This window comes from Hylaeus volcanicus, chromosome 1 (genome assembly GCF_026283585.1).
Source record: "Hylaeus volcanicus isolate JK05 chromosome 1, UHH_iyHylVolc1.0_haploid, whole genome shotgun sequence".
NCBI classification, from domain to species: Eukaryota; Metazoa; Arthropoda; class Insecta; order Hymenoptera; family Colletidae; genus Hylaeus; species Hylaeus volcanicus.
The window spans coordinates 27,906,129-27,927,190 of record NC_071976.1 but is presented as its reverse complement, the minus strand read 5'-3'; the positions used below and the strand labels follow the sequence as shown (position 1 = coordinate 27,927,190).

Sequence of the window (21,062 nt, the reverse complement as noted above, 5' to 3'; positions counted from 1 at the left end):
CGAAACGTATTGTGAAAACTGCATGAATTCAGCATAATAATGACGGTACATCGAACAAGAAGAAAAGAAAATTTCTACGCGAAAACATTGCGAGAATACTAATCGTAAGTTTTCCGTAGGATTCTGGGTTACTTTATCTCCTTACAATCCAAATTATTGTTAGGTTCTGAATTGGGAGTGTCAACGCCGATTAAGAAACACTAGTGTAGACAGCGAAGTTTAGTTATATTACATTCAGTTATTACATTTGAACGATCGATGCAAAATAAAATTTGTACACAAATACAGAAAGGAGAAACGTACTTTAGAGATGGCTTGCATTCATCATGTCATCGTCTCTCCTGGATTCATTCCAAACCTTGACTAATCCGTGTAAAGTTCGTCGCCATGCTTGGATAGGATCGCTGTTCACTGCGTCCTGCATCCTTGAGAGAAGTGTTTACTTAGCACACTCTACGAGCCTTTATCGTGTCGTGCTTGAAATTATTTATCAATGCGAATGGCGAATGTGCCGCCTTGTATACGAAAAGTATATGTACGTTGCATTATTTATAACTATCTGCATACCGACGAAATCCTGCCTTATTTAACGTTAAATTATTCGCAATCTTCTTATTTTATGGAGCGAAACTGAAAATTAATTTTTATGTTCAATATCTAAGTTTGTAACTGCTTCTAAATTTATCATGATACAAATAACATATATTGGTATGCGTCTTTTACGGTTTCTCTCGGGTGGTAAGACCAAAGTGTGTTACTCCATTACTTCATTACTCCAATATGTAAGTTATTATATCCACGAACTTAAGTTATCTCATGTAAAATTTCGTAAAATAGTGCTTAAGTTTCACTGTATCATATTATGTAATTATTTAACCTGGTTATCAATAAAAAGAACATATCCCAACTATTCTCCTTTTATGCTCGAAGCTGTACACCAGTAATCCGTTTCAAAGTCGAAGAAAATTGACAGTGACAGTAATGATCGAATTCATTTGAAAGAGTGTCCAAGGAATATGGCGCCAAAAGAGTCCGCGACTTGAAAGAGCGGCGCATGCGCAGCGACGAGGGACGCGCCGAGTGTAAACAAAAGTGGAGGTGACCGCGTGGTTTGGATCAGTGCGGCGACGACTCTCGCGGTCGAAGGAGTCAGCGGAAGCGTCTTTTTCCTTTTCCAAATCTTCAGTCACTATCGGGCGATTCGCTGGTTCGCAACGTTAATTCTCCGACGATACTCTCCAACGAGAAGAACGTGTCGAGTTTTATCGACAAGAACGGCGGTCCCGATCGGAGGACAGTGATCGAGGTTCGAACGGAACCGAAAATTGGAGTTTCGTCGACAGTCGATCGAGTCAGTCCGCTGAAACGTTCCACCAATGAGATATTATTAAATCTAAACGAATTTGTGATATTAATTTCTACTCGCCGCCTACCAAATGACAGATAGTGCTCTGATATACGTTTCCTGCGAGGATCGTTGAAGTGCAGCTCTGCCGTTACGATTCTTCACTGAAAATTATTTCTCTCCGTACTCTTAATCCGAAGAATTTGCAAGAAGAAGACTGGCCATCCCGGTGGCAGCAAGTTTTGTCAAGTTTGTCCGAGTTTTTGTAACTCGATCGATAGAGGCAAGTCGATTCGACGCGGCAGTTGTGGCCTGGTGCACACGCAAGCTGGCTCGAATAAGGGCCTAGGGAGTGCAGGTAGTCTCACAGAAGGGTCCAGTCGCGACGTTGTCAGATTTCCCGAGAAAGTCGACCATCCGGTCTAAGGCCTGCGTGTAGCAACAGCGCTTACGGAGTTACGAGAGCGATGCGATAATAGAGTACCAAAGGTACACGATAACCACGCAGCGATACGCGCCGAAAAACCAACAAGAAAGCGACGCTTAGGAATAGCTAGGGGACAATAACAATGCGTTGACAGAGGAGTTGCTCGAACTTTCGCTTTTCAATAGCGCATATATTTGCACGACGGGGAGTAAAGATAAAGGAACCGAGAGAATTTACAATTGCTCGAGATCGACGATACCGTGTGCGCGCCAAGTTGAACGAACCATATATATATAATGAAGTCCCTGAATCGTTGCATTGTCGATCGCGTCTCCCAGACTTCCGCGTGAGATAGACTCTGAAGTTGTTGGAAACGTTTGTGAAATTGAAAAAGTACCAGACGAGGCATAGATCGATTAACTTTCCTCGGCTCTTGTTACGAGAATCGTACAAAATGTCACTCACCTCGACGGACGATTGGAACGAAACCTTGTCGATGATGGAATTGAACGCGACCATGACCGTACCCAGCGTTGTTTTGAACACGTCGAAGAGACACGTGGCTCTCGCTTCTCAGGTGGTGCTCACCCTTGTGTACATAACCGGTGTAATCGGCAACGTGTCGGCTCTAGTCATTCTCTTCCATCGGGATAAGGTAATAGCAGCTCTCACAGAAATTAATAAAGTTACGAGCGATTGATGGGGGAGAGTCGACAAAATCGTACCAGTTACGATGCTTTCTTGTATTTCTCGTTTGGTGGTAATTTGTAGGCAAATTGATATCAAGGCTTGATCCTTTAGACACCTATCATTACGTCTTAAACTTTTCACCGAAAGCAACTTAATCCCTGATAAGCTTTTCTATTAAATGGTATGAAACGGTGACTTTTTAGCCCCCGTGTTATGGCGACGATTCCGTTGATCTTTTATTTCCTAAAGTTTCTTAAACTATTACTATCTTACGTTAAAGAAATAACAAATTTTTTTTTTTTAAATAGAAAAATATAGTGTAAAAGTATAAGTATAGTGTTTATAGGTTAAATATAAATATATTTTGATTCGTTTGGATTCTATTCAGTAAAAACACAGTAAGATATACAAATAAACCACATCCTACCAATCTATTTCTTCTCAAGAGAACAATTTTAGAAACTGAATAAAAACGAAAAGGAAGTAATATCAATTTGATTCGAAATTTTCTAAAAGACAAAATTTTTCAATATTTCCATTGAATATGAATTTATTCAAATAATTTTGTACGCGTTGAGTAATTATGACAAGTATTAGCGTTGGATGCCTCCTCTCGAGTAATGTATATTTCGGAGTGAAAACGTTCGCAAATCGTAAAATATCGTAAAAAATGATTCAAAGAAACGTTTCCCTGAATTATCGACACATTCACAACTCGTTGACGCGATTCTATGTCATTTTTAAATCTGTAACTATTTTCCGCTGGCGCGATTTTATGTATCATTTTATATTTATATTTCAAACTACATGTGGTTACCGACACACACAGGAATTCTTACTCCAATCGTAGAATCCTGCGGCAGCCACGGAAGTGGTAAATAGGACGATCCTAACCGTTGAAACAATTAGGAAATTAGCAAAAATCGCATTTAATATCAATTGCAATGAATCTTTTCTTTAAAAAATTAGTTTAAATCTAGAAGCAAAAGAAGAAACTGTTGGATCTGAGTTTTTAGGAATCGAAACGCAGCATTGCTCATAATTATTTCTATTCCTGTACGAGTTGGACAAAGTGAGGATTATACTGTATCAAGCTGTATTTAATAAATAAATTTAAGTTGTATCGAGTAGAAGAATCAACTTGGTTGATACTAGACGAGAGTCTCCATTTACTCGGCAAGAAACATTTCATTCTACAATGCTTTCGTTTTGGAGTAGTATATAGAGTTTGTCTTTTACTGGTTTTTCGAAATTTTCGTTTGGTTAAGAGTTTTATCAAATTCCTGCACTCTGTTCTATCGCTACTTTCATTGGATTCTGTTGCACTCTGTCCTACCAGTCGATGCAGAAAAGATGAAAGAGTCTCCCTCAACAGGAAAAATCGCGGGAGGTTTCCTAACTTCGATTCTTTCACTCGTGAAACCTTTGCGATACTTTAGTGTTACGCGTAAAAAAAATGCGTACTCTGATACGCAAACGATAATATTCTTGTCAGTTGCAACTTAATGGGTAATCAGCAAGAAAAAATTAAATTATCGTACGTTGATGTTTACGTCTTATTATGGTAAACATCAGTATGAATATTAACTGTACAAATCTATTTTATCATTTGCAAGTATTACATAGGTATAAATACTTAATTGAAAAGTCACATCCATCAAATAGATGTTTACTGTAAAAAATAAAGAAGGAAACTCTTTACATACGGATTGGAAGTAATGCAACAAAGAAAATGTATTTTTTTTTTATTTCAGAGGAGAAATCGAAAACACCTGCTGATGCTGCGTTGTTTGGCGACGAACGATCTCGTTGCGTTGTTGGGGATGTTGATACAGATGTACATCACAATTTACGTGGGCAGCGTGATATCCACGAGGGGATTCTGTTCTCTTCGAGTCGTATGGAGGCTTTTCGGTTTGTTCAGTGGTTGTGTGGCCATCGTAATGGCTGCTGAAAGGTGGCTGGCCTTGACGAGACCCTTCGTTTATCAAAAGGTAAGTCATGATCTTAGATGACCTTGTTTGGAGGATTTGAAGAACATCGTTTCTAAGGTCGATACACGTTTATCGTTGTTCCCTTCCTCCGCACCACATTTAATGTCACGTTCGCAAGACTTTCTTAGCGTTAGATAATCCTTACTTTCGAAGTGTATTAAATGAGAGATTAGAAACCAATTAGAGAATCACGTTTCTGTGTTGTAGGAGAAAAATAACTAGTATGATTTCAGAAATGTTCTATTTGTACTTGTATTTGTATTTTTATTCATTTATACTTACCGTAGAAAATCTAAAAATAAACACGATAGAATAATTACGTGCTCCTTTAAACTGTCGTTGATATCGTTTGGTTCTTCTGTTTTACACATATACCGAATCGTATATTTTTTCTAGTATTAAATTACTCATCTTGCATAGCGATACAATCATTCGAATAGATGATTCTTCAATCATTTTAAACACTATGCATTGCCAAGAATGCAAAATTCATTCAAGGTTCAACCAATTTGCTTACATTTGAAGCACACCTAACTGTGCGTCGCATGAAACGTAATATAAAACAGCATTTCGTAGCTTTCAATGTTGACCCTCCAGTTATTTTAGGCAACGTAATCGCTACATATATTCTGACGCAGAGATTTCATTAAAACTATTAAAATATGTTTGTCAACTAAGAAAATGATAGCTTTAATCACTATTCCTAGAATGTTCGATGTTACAGTACAGTAAACAGAAAAGTGATAGTTTCAGTAACGATATTAAAAATCTGAGAAAAGTTGTCGCGTGTTGTTTCGAAGATACGGGTAAGTCTATAAAGATAAAAGCGAGGAAAGACGTTCCTACAGACGAACAGTCCTCATGGGATTTATCTGTACGTGATAAGGGTCACGTTACGTGGGTCGCAATGTATGTATGGACCTGACCCATTTTTTAACTACGTTTACTTTAAGTAGTGTGGACACCATTCGAATGTGACAACACTACTTAACACTTTATTGGTATTGTACGTCTAAAACGTACGAATGATTCGATACGCTTGGACAATAAACATCGAAATGTTAAATTATTTTACAGATTTATTTACATATCTTTGGAGGTTGCTCCAATCTGGAGGATTTAAATGTAATAGGTGTACCGTGCTCGATTAAGATCGCCAAATTTGTTCTTTGTTTACTACATTTACAAGCACCACTACCGACAAAAATATCGATTTACTTGGAAGTAGTGATGTCATTTATCAGTACCCTGTAGCAACGTGACGTCCATTGCACACGTTTCGCTGACAGAATCGTCGATAGAGGAGGACTTTCGCATTGAAATTCTTGAGATTCCGTGGTCGTTGTACCTACAAATCGGATGGACAGCGCGGGAATATTAACTTCGTCATTTCGATTTTACCAGCGAAGCCTTTGTATCGATTTGCCTCCTTTTAAGACGCGACGGAAATAATTATTTGAACCGACTCCGAAACAGCTACCGTCGTAACACAATCCGACTTCCAAACAGCTTCCGTTTAATCCTTTTTTGTCTACATAGTTATAATATTTAATAGCCAATGGAATATATAAACACTTCTCTCAAATTACAAATTTCAATTTTTTACTTGGAAAAATGTACCATTTATGCTTTTCTGAACATTAGGGGAACTAAATCACCGCAATATATCATTTCTCTAGAATTGAGTTAGTATTCTAATGCTTCCAAATGTTGTCCAAGTTACAAATTAGATAAAAGTACTTGGACATATTTAGTTCTTATCCCTAGACTATATCCGACTAGAAATGTATTTCAGATTTCAGCCCCAAATTCAGTATTGTCAAAGTCTTCATTCATAGTATGACCTATGTTGATGTATAAATATTTGCAAGTTAAGATCGAGAAGGAGACATACGCGCGTTTCGATACTGACTTCCTGTCGTTGCTCCGGGCCAAGGAAGGAAACGTTAAGAGTTCACGAACTCGAATCGCATTGCTTTCAAAATGATGGAGTAACGTAATGCGTGGCGTTATATTTAACTCGTTGTTATACTTTTTCTCCAAACACTTGCGTTGCAATAAAACGAGGACAACACCCGGATCCTCGAGTCGTTATCATCATTACAAATTCTGTGGTATTCTCGTATCGTTAATCAAAATTGTTGCGATTCATCTTAGGTGCGTGCTTCATCCTGTTGTTATTCCCTTCGCAGATTTCCGTGAGATTTTTAGGAATAATATGCTAAACAATACCAAATTTTTATAAGGGGAATAACTCTCCATGGTTCTGGCATTGTTTGACACTCCCCACTCTTCGAAAATCAAAGAATCAAATTGTTACAGCAACTCTGTAAACTTAAATTATATTTACGATATAATTTACGATATAATTTAAGTTAACAGAGTCAATTTGTCTGTTTTGATTGCTAAGCCTAACGTTGTGGCGTGTGCTTGTGTATTCTGTCCTTCTTGAAGAACTGTAATATCAACGTATAATCTCACACATGTCAACAAATCCTACTTCTACATATGTATTGTTAACAACATGTGAAGCGAATAAAAATAATCTTAGGGACGTATATCGTGTATCAGTTAGTGTTACCAGATCATTGTAGGTGCGATTACTATTGGCCACTGAATATTTTGAGTAATTCGGAGAATCGTGATTAGGAAGGAAGGAAGGTCATGGGTCATCATAAAACGGTTATATGCCACGAATTCCGCGATAGTGATAACCAGCAATAGCTTCGAAAAGACCTGAAATTGTTTCTGGGAAAGAAGAAGCTACGTGATCGAGAACATGGTGTCGAATCACATGCTTTTCGTCTGTCTTGAGCATTGTTTGACCTAGAAAAGAAATCGCTTTTCACCCGATACTGGTTACAATATGGGTTACGTCGGAGCGAACAGCTCGTGACCTATATTGTGACCCAAATATGGCCAACGGTTACACCTTCTCACTTACTGTATTCTGTAATGCACATCAGATGGGTTTGATAGTTATTATTAAACTTTTCACTCTTCGCTTCGTCTCTTGAATTTGTTTGGGCTGTAGATTCAGAGCATATTGCCAAACTTTCTTTTACAAGCTGTGGACATACTTATAACCAGCCGTTGGATCTTGTTTCCGTATCGAAGAGATTGGCGTGATGAATTTAGTATATAAGCACGAGATTTTAGAAAGTGGAAGGATTTGGGTACAACTCAATCTTTTATAGTGTTGGTTTAGAGTCGTCTAATACAGTAGAAAGCGAAAGTGGCGATTTGTTGCAAATTAGCAAGGCAATAATTGTAACAAGAGACTTTTCTTCAGAAAAAAGAGACATTCTGTTCTCCTATTTCAAAGTTTGTAACCGTGTTTCGACTTTTGACAGGCAGTAATCCGAGGTCGGTGAAATTAAAATAAACCACTCATTGAGAAATGCGAATGTGCCTTAAAGATTTACCTTTTTCTTAAGATACGTGTAACCTCGCACGTACAATACTTTCATTAAACTCCGTAATACACATCGATGAAATTGGATATAACAATATCTCCTTTCGAGCTATAGCCTTCGTTAGTTTTCTTGCATAAATCGGAAAGAATAACATTCGTAGTAAAATTAAGAATCATTAAAATCGTTAACGTACTTTAATTAGAATCTGAGTTTAATATAGAATAAATGCTTGACAATTAATAAATTCTGATTTCTACATGAAAGATACGTGGTTTAATATCTACATATGTATATTGGTTCGTATTTATATTAATAACAAATGCAGCAGGAAAGAAAGTATTTTACCATGAAAGTGGAGTATTAAAAAATTAAATTAGTAGTAACAGGAAGAAAGGCAGATAGGTAGTTATCAATTCGGAAAAAAAAAATTGTCATGTAGATATTACATCATATAGCAATTTGGATTACGTTCATGGATTGCACCATCCGAGTAAAACATTCTACAACATAGTATATAAATATTATCTTTGGTTTATAAATTAAAATTAGAACGTTTTTATTTTTTTTTTTTTAAATACTTAGTAATATTAGGTTGTCCCAAAAGTGTCTTTCCTTTTATTAATAATTAATACACACACAATATTTTATGTTTTATGTTACATCGCGAAACTGTGTACAATTCATTTCGCTCCATTACTGTTACAGCATCAATGTCTAAGAAATTATATTGTCTATTTATATAAACACTGCCACAGAAAATAATTGAATGCAACTCACGAAAGAAACTTTTAGGACAACCTAATACTTTCCTCTAAAATATATGAAGTACTTATAATAAAATAAGCTTCTTTTTCGAGAACTAGATACGTGACGTTATTGCATTATCAAGTTGAGAGCTCGTGGCGTCGAGTTAAGGGTTAAGATTCCACTCCAATTCTTTCTAGGAATACAGGAGCAAACATGGAAAGAATTCCGTGTCAGAGTCCACTTGAGCTCAGTCCGGGAGTCTAGTTTATGGTCCATCTTTATCACGCTACCGTTTTAATAAACCCGAACTATCCACGGAAATAGACCACAATCGAGCGGTTGATTCAAAGCAAATTGGAAAGTGAACTAGAGAAAATCCGAGCTTCTTGTTAGTAGTCACCCTTGGGAATTTTTGATCGGCTGGAGTGCTATAAATTTGTAACGCGATAGTATTTCCCTCGAGCCAAGGTGAGGTAACTCCTGGATAAAATATAGAGCAACTCTGAAATTACAAAGCGAATGGATCACGGATTACCATTGGTCGGCGACGTGTAGCGCAGTATTATCGATTCACTCGATCGTTACAGCTCTTTACAATCTCGATGATGCTTTGACGATGCGTTCGATGGAAAAATATGGAATCGTGGCCAACGTAAACTAGACCATCGATTGGGCAACGCGTGAAATTATCTTTTCGTGGTTTCGTACGACCTGTGCGATGTGTATACCTTTCTGGCAACAGACGTGCTGACCAGTTAACGTTGTTCGCGCCAAAAGCGTGAATGGAGTGTATTCGAATCCGCGACGATTGATTCATGATGTAGCCATGCTTTTGCGTTGACAACCTGTGCTAATATTTCAATTTTCACTGGCATTACTGATGGCAATTCCACGTTTGACCAGAGAAAGACGTTCTCTGGGTCATCGTGCTTCTTTGAATGCGGTTACATAAGCAAAGAATTTTTTAGCAAATTTATTTGTGCACTCTATGTATGCTCTCGTCATGAATATACGTCGTTTTTCAATTTTTAATTTAGGTCCTCATTAAGGTATTCGAGAGTATGAAATTTGAAAATTACATGGAAACCTTATTTTTATATACTTATAATTAGATGCAAGCACGTACAAATGCAAACAATACGCAAGAATATAAAAAAGATTGAAAGTAAGTTTCATGTTATAATATTTGCAGAATAAAATAAATTCTCATCTAGGTTCAATTTTTACGTAAATTTTTGCATAATGGTCCGCAGTCTACTTATAATTATAATTGTTACTTTGCATTTTTCTATGTAAAGTATGCTTCACGATTGATTTTAGTAACCTGACGAGGAGTTAAAACTGATGGCAACTTAAAACTAAATAAAAAAAAAAAACTAACTTCTTCTACGCTAAAAGTTACGTTATCATTTATATTTGACATTTGCATGTCCGTCTTAGGACACTCCCCGTTCTAGTTATCAAACATGTTTTCGGAGAGCCACAGCTATTTTGGAGTTATCTAATCGGTATGTCGATTAATGGTCCAGTAGTTCTAGAACCTACGTCGATTAATATAAAAAAAGGAATGAAACGTGAACAAAAAGTTGACGGTTTTAGACGGTTTAAAACTCAGAAACTTAGATCCATGAGTTGGAATATAAAATTGAGCTCAATAGTATTCTGCGATAGGCTTCAAAACACAAGACAATGCGATCAGACTCGACTAAAATCGATTGATACTGTTAAGCTGATTCCGTGGTCCAATTGCATCGAGAGCCAGATTCGTTGAACGTCATCGTCGCGTCGTAACCTTGTTTCATATTATTGTCGATAATCGCAATTGATAGCGATTTTATCACCAAGTACAAGTAGTTACTTTGCAGGGGTCTGTTTTGTCGATGGCGATACTTTGCAACAGCTTTATTCGTCAGTCGTTATGCAACAGATTAATAAATCGAGAAATCATCTCAACAAATATTTCCTTTAGTTTTAAAATATATAAACATTTGTGATAGTCGCCATTTGTCGATACTATGTCACAGAAGGAAGGAGTTACTCGATCCACGTCACTTTTGATATTTTTGACGTAACACTTGAAACATTAAGCTCTTCTGATTTCTCCTAAGACAATGTTTTCTTTGATGAAAAAAGGAACTACGTCGGCATACATGTCGACTCACCGTCCCTCAAATTCAAGGCTTCCGAATCTTTTAAGTTCAGAGCATTCGGTAGCATTGCTTCATAAATGTCAGAGGTGCAACGTGTCAAATGTGGATTGACAGTGCAGCTGTATGCCAGGCTTTTGAGTCGACGTTGACTTATTTTGTTATAACTAAGTAATATTCTTCAAACATTTCTTGATAATATAACTATACTACCTATATAAATGTACGATTTGTTTTCCTCTGGTTCTTTACGTTTTTCTATGTTCAATCTTTCAAGTACATCTGAAGATAGTGCAGAAAATAGTTAGTTCATTCTGTAAGTGTGTTTTTTCATGTTTATATGAATACAAAAAAAAAATTCTGTTGAATTCTATATTTAAGCTGAAAATTAAATTCTTCAAGTGTCCCATGTTTGTAATAGCATAGACTGAGAGCAACAAGGTTAAAGTCATCTCAGACAGACTGATACTTCCCTTTAATAATCCCCAAGGGGTTGAAGCTGAAAACATAGCACGACAAGGGTGACACAACGCCCGTATAATCATTACTGTTTCTTTAACTGTTTTCTTCGCTAAAGTTAGTATCTAATAAGTCTTGTTGCTTTTCAATACACGAATGCACCACATGCTCGAGAGGTCTAATCTCTCCTTATTACATAATTTGTACGAGCAAGTGAACAACTGCGGAAACACGTAACTAATTAAATTGCTTTCTTCACTTTTCCGCAATTTTTTAGCTACTATTGAAGGCTGATACCAAAAGAATTACATGTCTCCCTAGCATATGGTGTGTTAACTATTTTTTGCTAGGATTTTGTTCACGGATCCCTTATCATCCCCAATGGGAAGAACTTATATGTATATATTTTTTTTTTCTGTGAAACACAGTCTCCACGAAGGGTCGACGAAAAATCTTTGGAAGGATTTCATCACTTCGGTCATTTCCCAAGAAACGCTATTACAGAACATCCAAGTGACGTTATCCGTATATTTGTCTCAGGTGTAATCATAAAAGAATACGGAGAAACTCATTCTTCGACACCGTCTCCTTTTATACTTGTAGAAAGTAGTGATGCGCACGAGACGAGACGAGACGAGACGAGGACGAAAATTTCCCTGACGTAAAAAAATGACGTAAATAATGACGAAATCATAGCTATACCCTTTTCAGTAGCTCTCCTCGACGCACCCCTAAACAATCTAAAAGAGGATTCAAGGTTGTAGGTAGCGAGTCAAAGTCTAATAACCCTAGATCGACGCCCACGCAGCTCCAAATTCACGTATTTTAGGTGGCGCATCTCTGGGATGCGAAACAAACCACCAACACTGTTAATAACGTCGACACTAACGATTCTCTTCTCGTAACTCTTTCAAGGGCGGTTCGTTCGTGTCGAACTAATTCTAGGCACATTAGAATCGAGTCGATACTCGTCCAAGTTCGTTGACTTTGCCCTGGGGATCAAGGTAAACGTAGCAGTCGTTGACCGTTTTAGAGAACGTTGCCACAAACATAAACGTTTTGGAAAGCAACAGAATTATTTTTTGCTCTGATGTTTATCGACGGTGTGCGAAATAAAATGTTACTTGAAAAATGCCCTATAAGTGTCAATGCTTTTACCTTACTCGATACAAATTTCAAATATTATTAGTGAAACATGATCGCTAAAAAAGTATAAAATTCTAAGTAACTGAGGTGATGCTCTTTCAACCATCCACTGGTGCAAAGTATAATCGAAGACAATCTTCAGCAGGCAATCTTCATATATTAAGATTAAGGGGGTAAAATTTATTCGGATTACTCGGCTGGTTGCAGCAATACAGGTCCAGAATTTCAATCAGCTTTCACTCCCTACAGTGTCTGGTGCTTTTTCATGTTTCTTTTTATTGTGTGTTCGGTGGTTCTTCCACACCATCAACGAAGAAATATTTATCGAAACTGATGCCGCTTAATCTGTGACACGCATGTGTTCTTCAGCAGGTGACGTATCCGGTAATTGTACGTTGTATGCTGGTACTTTGGCTGGTTGCTCTGGCGTTGACTAGCCTTCCAGTCCTGGGCTTCGGCTTGTACTACAAGGGGGAGCGATGCGTTCGATATAGAGAAGCAACTGAATCAGCCGACGTAGCGTACGCTTACGTTTGGTTTGTTTTCGGTGAGTATGCTGTATAACTCTGATGGATATACGGTTGAACAAATTATTAGAGCCACTGAAAAAGTGGTTTCTTGGATAGCTCATAGTACGCAACAACTATGCAGTACATACTACAATGTTGAAATATTGGACATGGTTAAAATATATTTTCTTTCTGTGTTTTTAGTAATTTGATCAGCTGTTCGTATTCTTATACACGCATTCCTTTCTTTTATGATAATAAGAATGTAGTAAAAAAAAAAATCAAGTTATATGAATTCGTGGATTATGTATAGTTATTTAGGAATATTTAAAAAAGGTTTTAACAGTAAATTGCTTATGACCAATGATAATTGCTGAATTTAAATTTCGTGTCTGTGTAATAAGAAAGTAAAGTTTCATCGTTAACAAAGTTCTGTACTCTCGTGGTAGGGGTAGAGCCAATTGGCCTTCCAAGGTTATTCAGAGACGCCCCTAACGTACCGTTAGGCTACTACATCGTTCTATCTCTAATCTCTTCGCCCTAACGTTGCTTCGCCCCCGACTGTTGCGTTTGAACGATACAAATTCTGAAAGCAGAGATAGGACAGAATTTTATTTGAATTGAGTGTGATGAGCAATTACGGAAATAATAAATTGGATTTTCGTTTGAAATTGCAGGAACTCTTCTCTGCCTATCGATTGTCTGGTGCAATTTGGCCGTTTCCCGAGCACTTAGCAGGCTAAGTCGAAAGGCTGGCGCACTGAGGCGCGTAACTAGATCTTCCTCAAGGGCGAAACCACTTTTGACGATGGCTGGTCCACCATCAGAAGTCGTCGCAACAGCCGAGGAAAGGGCATTCGCGAGATTGATGGCTGTCCTATCGATATCTTTTGTTATCTGTTGGATGCCGCAGATGGTAAGTACTTGACCGTTGAAGTAGTCGATTAATTTAATTTTCTGCTCCGCCTACTACGTATTAATTGTATCCTGTAATTGGTCACTTAAAATTTATGAGAATTAAAGTGCATGGTTTCATATGGTGTCGCTAAGCAATTATTAAACGTTTCGTTTTATGTTTGAAACCATCTACAGAATAATTCATTTGTTCTTTAGATTGTTCTCTAATTTGGTGCCTATATTATGTTCCTTCTTTTTCTTTTACATATCGTTGGCTTTTTAGAAATACAAACATAAATATATGGTGGTATGAGCATTAATATTTAGTATATTGATATTTAGAATTAAACATAATATATAGACGTAATATTAAGTTCATTGTTTGTGAAATATTGATCAAATCTCGAAAACACAATGTTTTATAGACTGTTTCGAAAGAACGATGCAGACGATGGACAAAAAATATATATGTATTCTTAGGAGAAAGATTAGGGTAGGAGAGGATGTTCCTCGTAAAATCGTATTCTAATAAATTCAGGTTGCTCCCCCATTAATTTTAAGTTGCTTCCGCTTCTCTTTTATGGATCCACTTGTCTTGTTTGTTTTCGACTGTCATGAGAGGATCCATTTTTCATCAGAAGCGATTTGTCTAAAAAATATACTTTCATTTCCCATTAAAGGAGTCAGTTTAAGAGTTTGCACTAAAGTCCGTGTAAGCATACATTACCAAGTTCATTCCTTGTAATAATAAAAACAAAATGTGTTGCTTGAATTTATTATTCGCATAATATTTTGTGTACAATTTTTTTCGATAATTCACTGTTTATGAAGTCTTATTAGAAATATCCCTCCTAAAAGGGTTGATTGATTCGTGACATGAGTTTACGTTGTCTCATAACTTGGACCGTCGTCATTGACTATGAATTTTTGACAGTGAACCGTAAGCAAGGGAAGTCTGGAGGTGGAGAACACTTACAGTTACTCGCCTCTATAGGAACCAACGGCGTTTACGTGATCTGCTTGCTAAAGATTCATTAGACGATGATATTTACTCCGACGCCATCGAAACATCGATAAAATTTGCGATCGCATCGATCGTGACAAGACTCCGAACCTACACCGAGAATTTACATTCCACATCACGCGTCTTCTTTAAATTATCGATCTGCAGATCGATCGTCTGACATCAGGCAATTTTTAATTCAACTTCAGCTAACCTATTCCACGAAATGATCGTTGTAGTCATGAATTCATAAGTATTGAATCTATGAAATGATTACTTAATTAGCGAGACGTTGCTTTGATTGATGTCATGATTCTCGAATAGTACAATACTTTGTATTCATTACTGCATTGTCTAGATTAGAGATTCGTTCCAATGTTAAAAAATTAAAAAGTAATTATAACCGAGGTAGCAAATTTTCAAGATCTTTGTAAATTTTATCAACTTTAAAGATATTGATTAGAAACAGTATATTAGGAACTTTATTTTAGGCATCCATTGCTGACATCGATTCTTTTTTCTTGGAATCCTACCACTAGGGACTTCAAGGGTCGATGACACATTAGACCTTGGTAGGACATTTGTTTCCAACCCAATTAGAATGTCAAACTAGAACCTGGCCAATATTCTAGTGATACTTGATGGCGTGGGAATCAATACGTATACACTTCAAACTTCTCCAATTTAGTTACGTTCTGTTCCTCTGAACGGTTTGCCCCTATAGACTTTCAATTATAGTACGTTCAAAGTCAGTCCTTGGTAATTGCAGTATGTATTTGATAGAATTATCAACAGGGAATCATAGCCATGTTTATTTTTATTATATAGTCCCACACACACACCTGCAATTTTATTGTCAATAACATCTCTTACGATGTCCAGTCTTTTAATGCGCTGTTGTCCGAAAGATACATAAAATTCTTCATTAGCATTCTCGTCTTTCAACACTCAACTGCGTTGCCATCTTCGCTCTCCACTGGTTTTACGACCTCGCTGCACTTCGCCCATCAAGTACATTATTGGCATCCCAGAAGATGCCTCCGAGGGCTACACGATACATCTACATTAGTACGGACAGGATCGTTTGCACCAAGTGCACCCTCAGAGGCATACCTCCCACACGCCAACGATTCAAAAAATTCAGTTCCAATTTAATCTTTACATAACCATCTTTCCAACTGACCTAATTCGTCTTACTAACTTATAATACAGATGAATCTCATGTAACACTACGGTATCCTCAAAACAATCAGGACCTTGATCTTTATACGCTACTTTATACCAACACTCAGTATGTACTTACTTACAGTATGTATGTACTTCATCGAAGAAATAAATTCCAATACAATTAAATGAGCCGATTAAAATACAATCATACGTTTCGCGACACGGCTATCACCTTGGATGACATTGGTAATCGATCGAATCGTTACTACCATCACTGTTGTATGTTTCTGCTCCGGAATTACCCGAGTCTCGTGACCAGGGGTTGGTAAACTTTTTTTTTTCGAAGGGTTAGGCTGATCGTAAAGGTTTCAGGGTCGACGGATCAGATAGCAAACTCGAAGGTATTTACATTGGTAATTACACAAATCGATTAACTCCATGAAACAAAAAGTTGAGAAATGCGATGAAATAGTGTACATTGTTTTTTTAAAATTCCCTTTATAATATAAAGTTAAATACATATTGGAAAAAGTTCTTTCCTCTTTGCGAAAGTTATTATAAATATAAAATGATACGATTATACCAAGTGCTTGGTCACTTAAATTTCAGATTTTTCAAAAAGTGTAGTTAATCGATTCGTGCAGTGAATGGCTCGAATGAAAAATTGCACCTATTTGAGTAAAGACAGCTTGTCAGGTCTAACGAAACCTCGATACGATCTTAACGAGCCAGTGAATCGGGTTAGTCTAAAAGAATTTGTGCCAGGGCATTGTCATCGTTCAAACACCCGCATTCCTCGAGTTCTTAATACAATAAGTATAATCGCGATGCATCCTGTATCCGAGAACGCAATTGCATCGAACAATGCACCTGGCGCTACGCTGATTGCATATTCACGAGCTTCTCGCATTTCCTTCTTATCCGATTCGCATCTTTCGCGGCTTTCTCACCCCGTGTCGCGCGATTTCTTTCCTCGTGGCAATACAAGCGCACCTGCCAACTTGGAAATCGACCAAAAATAACCGTTATCATTTTCACAGCCCAAATACGCGTTAAGGTTAGTTATTTTACAAGCGTTTGGGACGGTGGAGCCGTATAGGATCGAATTAATGTAACGATTTGCTTGTGCTAAGCTGCAAATATGACGCATTTCCGCCGGACAGGCTGAAGGTTGAAAACAACGACTTAGTTTTGAAATATTTTCACGTACGATCGCTCGGGACATCCGCAAACGATCGATGCTCGTAACATGGTTGTTGCCTTCGAACAAAGCCGGGCGTGGAACAATTTGGAGAAACGACGGAAAAGTTTTCCACACATCGTGTCATCGAATACCGCGTATTCCTGTCGTTGACCCTGCGGACGACACGCGGGACTGTGTTGACTTGCGAGCTATCTAGCACCCAACTGGGGTGATGACAGTATTTTTAGCGTGGAAATTTAAAGTATTGTACAATCGTATGTTTCGCGACACGGCTATCGCGTCGTATGACATTGGTAATCGATCAAATTATCATTACCGTCGCTATTGTATGTTTCTGCTTCGGAATTACCCGAGCCTCGTGACCAGGGGTTGGTAAACTTTTTTTTTTCGAAGGATCAGGCCGATCGTAAAAGTTTCAAGCTCGCCGGGTCAGGTAGCAAACTCGAGGGAATTTACATTGGTAATTCTACTCACAGAGCGACGAAAAGAACTGGTTCCAAATTTTGTCATAGGGAAGTGATAGTTATCTATAATATTTATACGCATTATGCTGACGTTTACCAGATAAAATATTTCTATGGGGTTGTCCAGAAAGTTCGTGCCAATGTTTATGAAAAATTCAAAAACACATTTGAATTTTTATGTACATTTATTGAATTACATAGGTACCATTATTTTCCACACCTTTTAAGGGATGTTCACATGTTATTTGTTTTCACCCATTCCGATATATTCAGACCTGTACCACCTACCAAAACTCGGCATAGACTTTTCTGCCGAACCAATATTTATTATTAAACAGAGTGCAGGTTAAATTTTCTACTAAAGCGATGAGTATAATTGTTTTCCATCATACTATAGTTTGAAGTCAGTTTTTCAGACACGACATTACGTGTTACACGTGAAACCCGTGTACACGCGTACACGTATGAATGAGAGCTCCAGTTAATACAAATGATCCTTTCGTTATGTCTTCAGATCTCCATCCCATTGGCTCAATTCGCGATGCAATTACCTGAAAAGGCACTGCTAGCGAGGAAAGCGATTCGCATGTTCCACGTGGCGGCCGATATCCTCCTCTGCATCCACTTCACCCTGGACCCATACATCTACGTGTTGTTGAGGATGCCTAGGCCCAGATTCCGTCTTCTGAAACCGCTTTGCAAGATCTGCTGGCCAGGCAGAAGTCGGTCGAGTTCGTTCACAGGTAAGTGCTGTCTCGTTAAAGTGCAATATATTTATCAACAAGTGTTTAAAACGTACAAAGTGTGTCTGTCGACTCGAACCATTTGTCACGATAATTTTTTATAAAGAATATTAAGAGAATTTTAAGGAAGAAGAGGTGTGAGATAATTAGAAGATATATTTTATTATCATATAGAATTTTCTCTATGAGAAAAAAGAAGATAAAACTTTTGTTCCAACTTTATTTCGATATCTCGCACTGTTCTGGAGATATTGCGACACCAATGAAGAATGATCTTTTAATTACTTTTATTCATCTCTTCTCGTTAGGAAAGATCTTTGCGCGAGGAGAACGCCTCTCCCTTCATCAAGCGTCCTTACGAACTCGTCGCTTTCTTTTACAGTTCCTCGACAGTTCGATTCCCACAACCTCGTTTATTTTTAATGTACATCATTTGTTGGTGTTCCCAAATAACCAAACGTTACTAAATACCGATCTCCTAGGTGAAACAATTTTCAAAAAGATCCCATTCGGTAATACCACGTTAGCCTTTGTCCTTCCATACTCTTTCTTTTTGCCCATCCCCATCACTCGCCTTACCTCGGATCACTCCCTTAGGGATCTTTTCAAAACAAATATCTTTTCGAAACGTTGCAAACAGAAAATGACATTTCTACATCTCCTACGAACTCTAATATTACGATTTCTTACATATTATCAGTGATACCACAGAACAAAAAACATTTACTCATTATTCGAAGTTATACATACAAATACATAGAACTTCTGCTTAAGCAGAAATTTTTTGCCTCTGATTATCCATTCAAACGAAATTGACTTTGTTCGAATAATTGGTAGGAACTACAGATCACCAGGGCAGCAGTGGTGGCGATCCATCGACGCCAATCACCGAAGCACCCTCCACGCCAGTCAGCGAGGTACACGATCCTCATTTGGTGGCAGTGTCTGTCTGAGACAGGCTTCAGCGAACGATCTTCCTGAAACAACTCAAGAGCTGCGACGTTACTAACGTTTAAGTTGTACACTCTTCAAGAACGTTTGAAGGTCTTCGCTATATACACAAGGGGAAGGGTGGGAGGAGGAGGGGGGGGGGGTCGACACTGTGAAATTTGATCGATCGACACGACTGACACCGCCTCAATATTTTATTAACCAGTCAGCTGTGATCGACGAGTATAGTCGTCATGAAAAGAAGGCAATATTTTGTATCACGACGAGTATACTCGACATGCGTAAAATTTAGTTACCATTGGTTACTTAAGAGTATGTTTCACATATTAATTTGAGTAACAGAAGTATAAGTGGCATGAATATTTGGGGCGACATAATATGTAGCCGTCGTTGCGACCCAATATTACTCTGTGTTTGACGACTATACTTGTCGTAGCTTGATTCTCACGGCATACATAGGTGCGCGCCCCGAAAAGAAGACGCCACAGCCGACTGGTTAATCGAGGAATTGAAATTGTCGAGAATTGGACGATCATTAGAGGAGTACGACGACGATGTTTCTAGACAGATTTTGAGAGATTAGAATGGTTAGAAGTAGTATCTTCCTTCGAGGGAACCTTACGATCGTACGACGAGTCGAGGGACAAACGAACGCGTTGAGATTGATACCTCGCTGATTTTTCGCGTACAAGTTTCACCAATTGTTTATTGTTCTCTTAACATTCGTGTCGCTATTTTTGTGCCATATATTTTGTTAATTTCACGAGTCATTTATACTAATATCGTAACAACGAATGTATCAATATCTTATAAACGAATGTTACGTTCTTTTTTTTTTATTGTTCTCCAATACAGTGTCTGAAAGATATATATATATATATATATATATATATATAGTTGCAAGTATTGGAATTGCAATTTGATTACACGAAGATGATGAAGAAGAGGTTCTTGTTCTCTCGTTTGGAGTCGTCTCGGCGATGTGAACAGATTAATAGCATTCCAAAAATTAATTATTGTACATGGTGCAAATATCTTCGTAATAGACGTACATTACCTGTTAGCTTGTGAAGTATCAGAGCGTTTAAAATTTGTGCTCGATGGAATGTGAGGAACTCTACTCGTTTGCAGATTGCAAGTGACAGCGAGTCGTGTATGGTCGAGCGATACTTTCTCGAAAACAATTAGTGTTACCGATAATTACGCTCTAAATAGGTCAGGGATAAAAAAAAAAAAACACCGCATCGCTAGTTTCGATATGTAATTCTGTAAAATTTGCGTAAATGTATGTCTAGTCAGTAAATTAATGCAGGTATGCAGTAAATACAGATGAACGTAAAGAATGGATATTTACCAAAGTATTCAATGCTAAAGCGTATTTAATCATACAATGTACTTTATCAAATCGAACCTAAGGGGAGAGCACATATATTTGTATATGTATATTTTCTTGAATATATACAACGATGAAATTACTTATATTAATACCCAAATAAAGTTATTAAACAATTTCGTAACAACTCCTATTAAGTTGTAACTTTACCACAGATGCCGGTGTAATTCATAGTCATAAATATTTTACGATCGTTTACTGTGTTTATGTAAAGTATCAATAAACTTTAATTACCTCTTTTTTTTTTAAATAAGCTTGTGCAATAATAATGTTGCTCCTCTAATAGACGCTGCAGTGGAATCAACCGGTGGAGGTAGTTCGGGTAATTATTAATAAATAAGGGTCAGATTATATCAAAAT

General features: G+C 37.5%; 1 protein-coding gene across 2 annotated transcripts; it reads left to right on the top strand.

Annotated features, from left to right (window-relative positions):
* The first annotated feature begins 1,131 nt into the window (after window positions 1-1,131).
* Window positions 1,132-19,813, top strand: LOC128884515 (prostaglandin E2 receptor EP3 subtype). 2 transcript variants are annotated; one of them, XM_054137936.1, is made up of 6 exons: window positions 1,132-2,427; window positions 4,217-4,456; window positions 12,744-12,918; window positions 13,558-13,796; window positions 18,130-18,358; window positions 19,196-19,813. In XM_054137936.1, the coding sequence occupies exons 1-6, from the start codon at window positions 2,227-2,229 to the stop codon at window positions 19,309-19,311; spliced, it is 1,200 nt and encodes a 399-aa protein (XP_053993911.1). In that variant the 5' UTR covers window positions 1,132-2,226; the 3' UTR covers window positions 19,312-19,813. The 2 variants fall into 2 exon arrangements, with proteins under 2 accessions (XP_053993911.1, XP_053993908.1); XM_054137933.1 differs by having other exon boundaries at window positions 12,741-12,918.
* The last annotated feature ends 1,249 nt before the right edge of the window (window positions 19,814-21,062 follow it).

Excerpts from the sequence above, each read along its gene's own strand:
- LOC128884515 (XM_054137933.1), top strand. The coding sequence starts at position 2,227 with ATGTCACTCACCTCGACGGACGATTGGAACGAAACCTTGTCGATGATG. Across the intron at positions 12,919-13,557 it reads TTACGTTTGGTTTGTTTTCG|GAACTCTTCTCTGCCTATCG; the intron begins GTGAGTATGCTG and ends TTGAAATTGCAG. Across the intron at positions 13,797-18,129 it reads TCTGTTGGATGCCGCAGATG|ATCTCCATCCCATTGGCTCA; the intron begins GTAAGTACTTGA and ends TTATGTCTTCAG.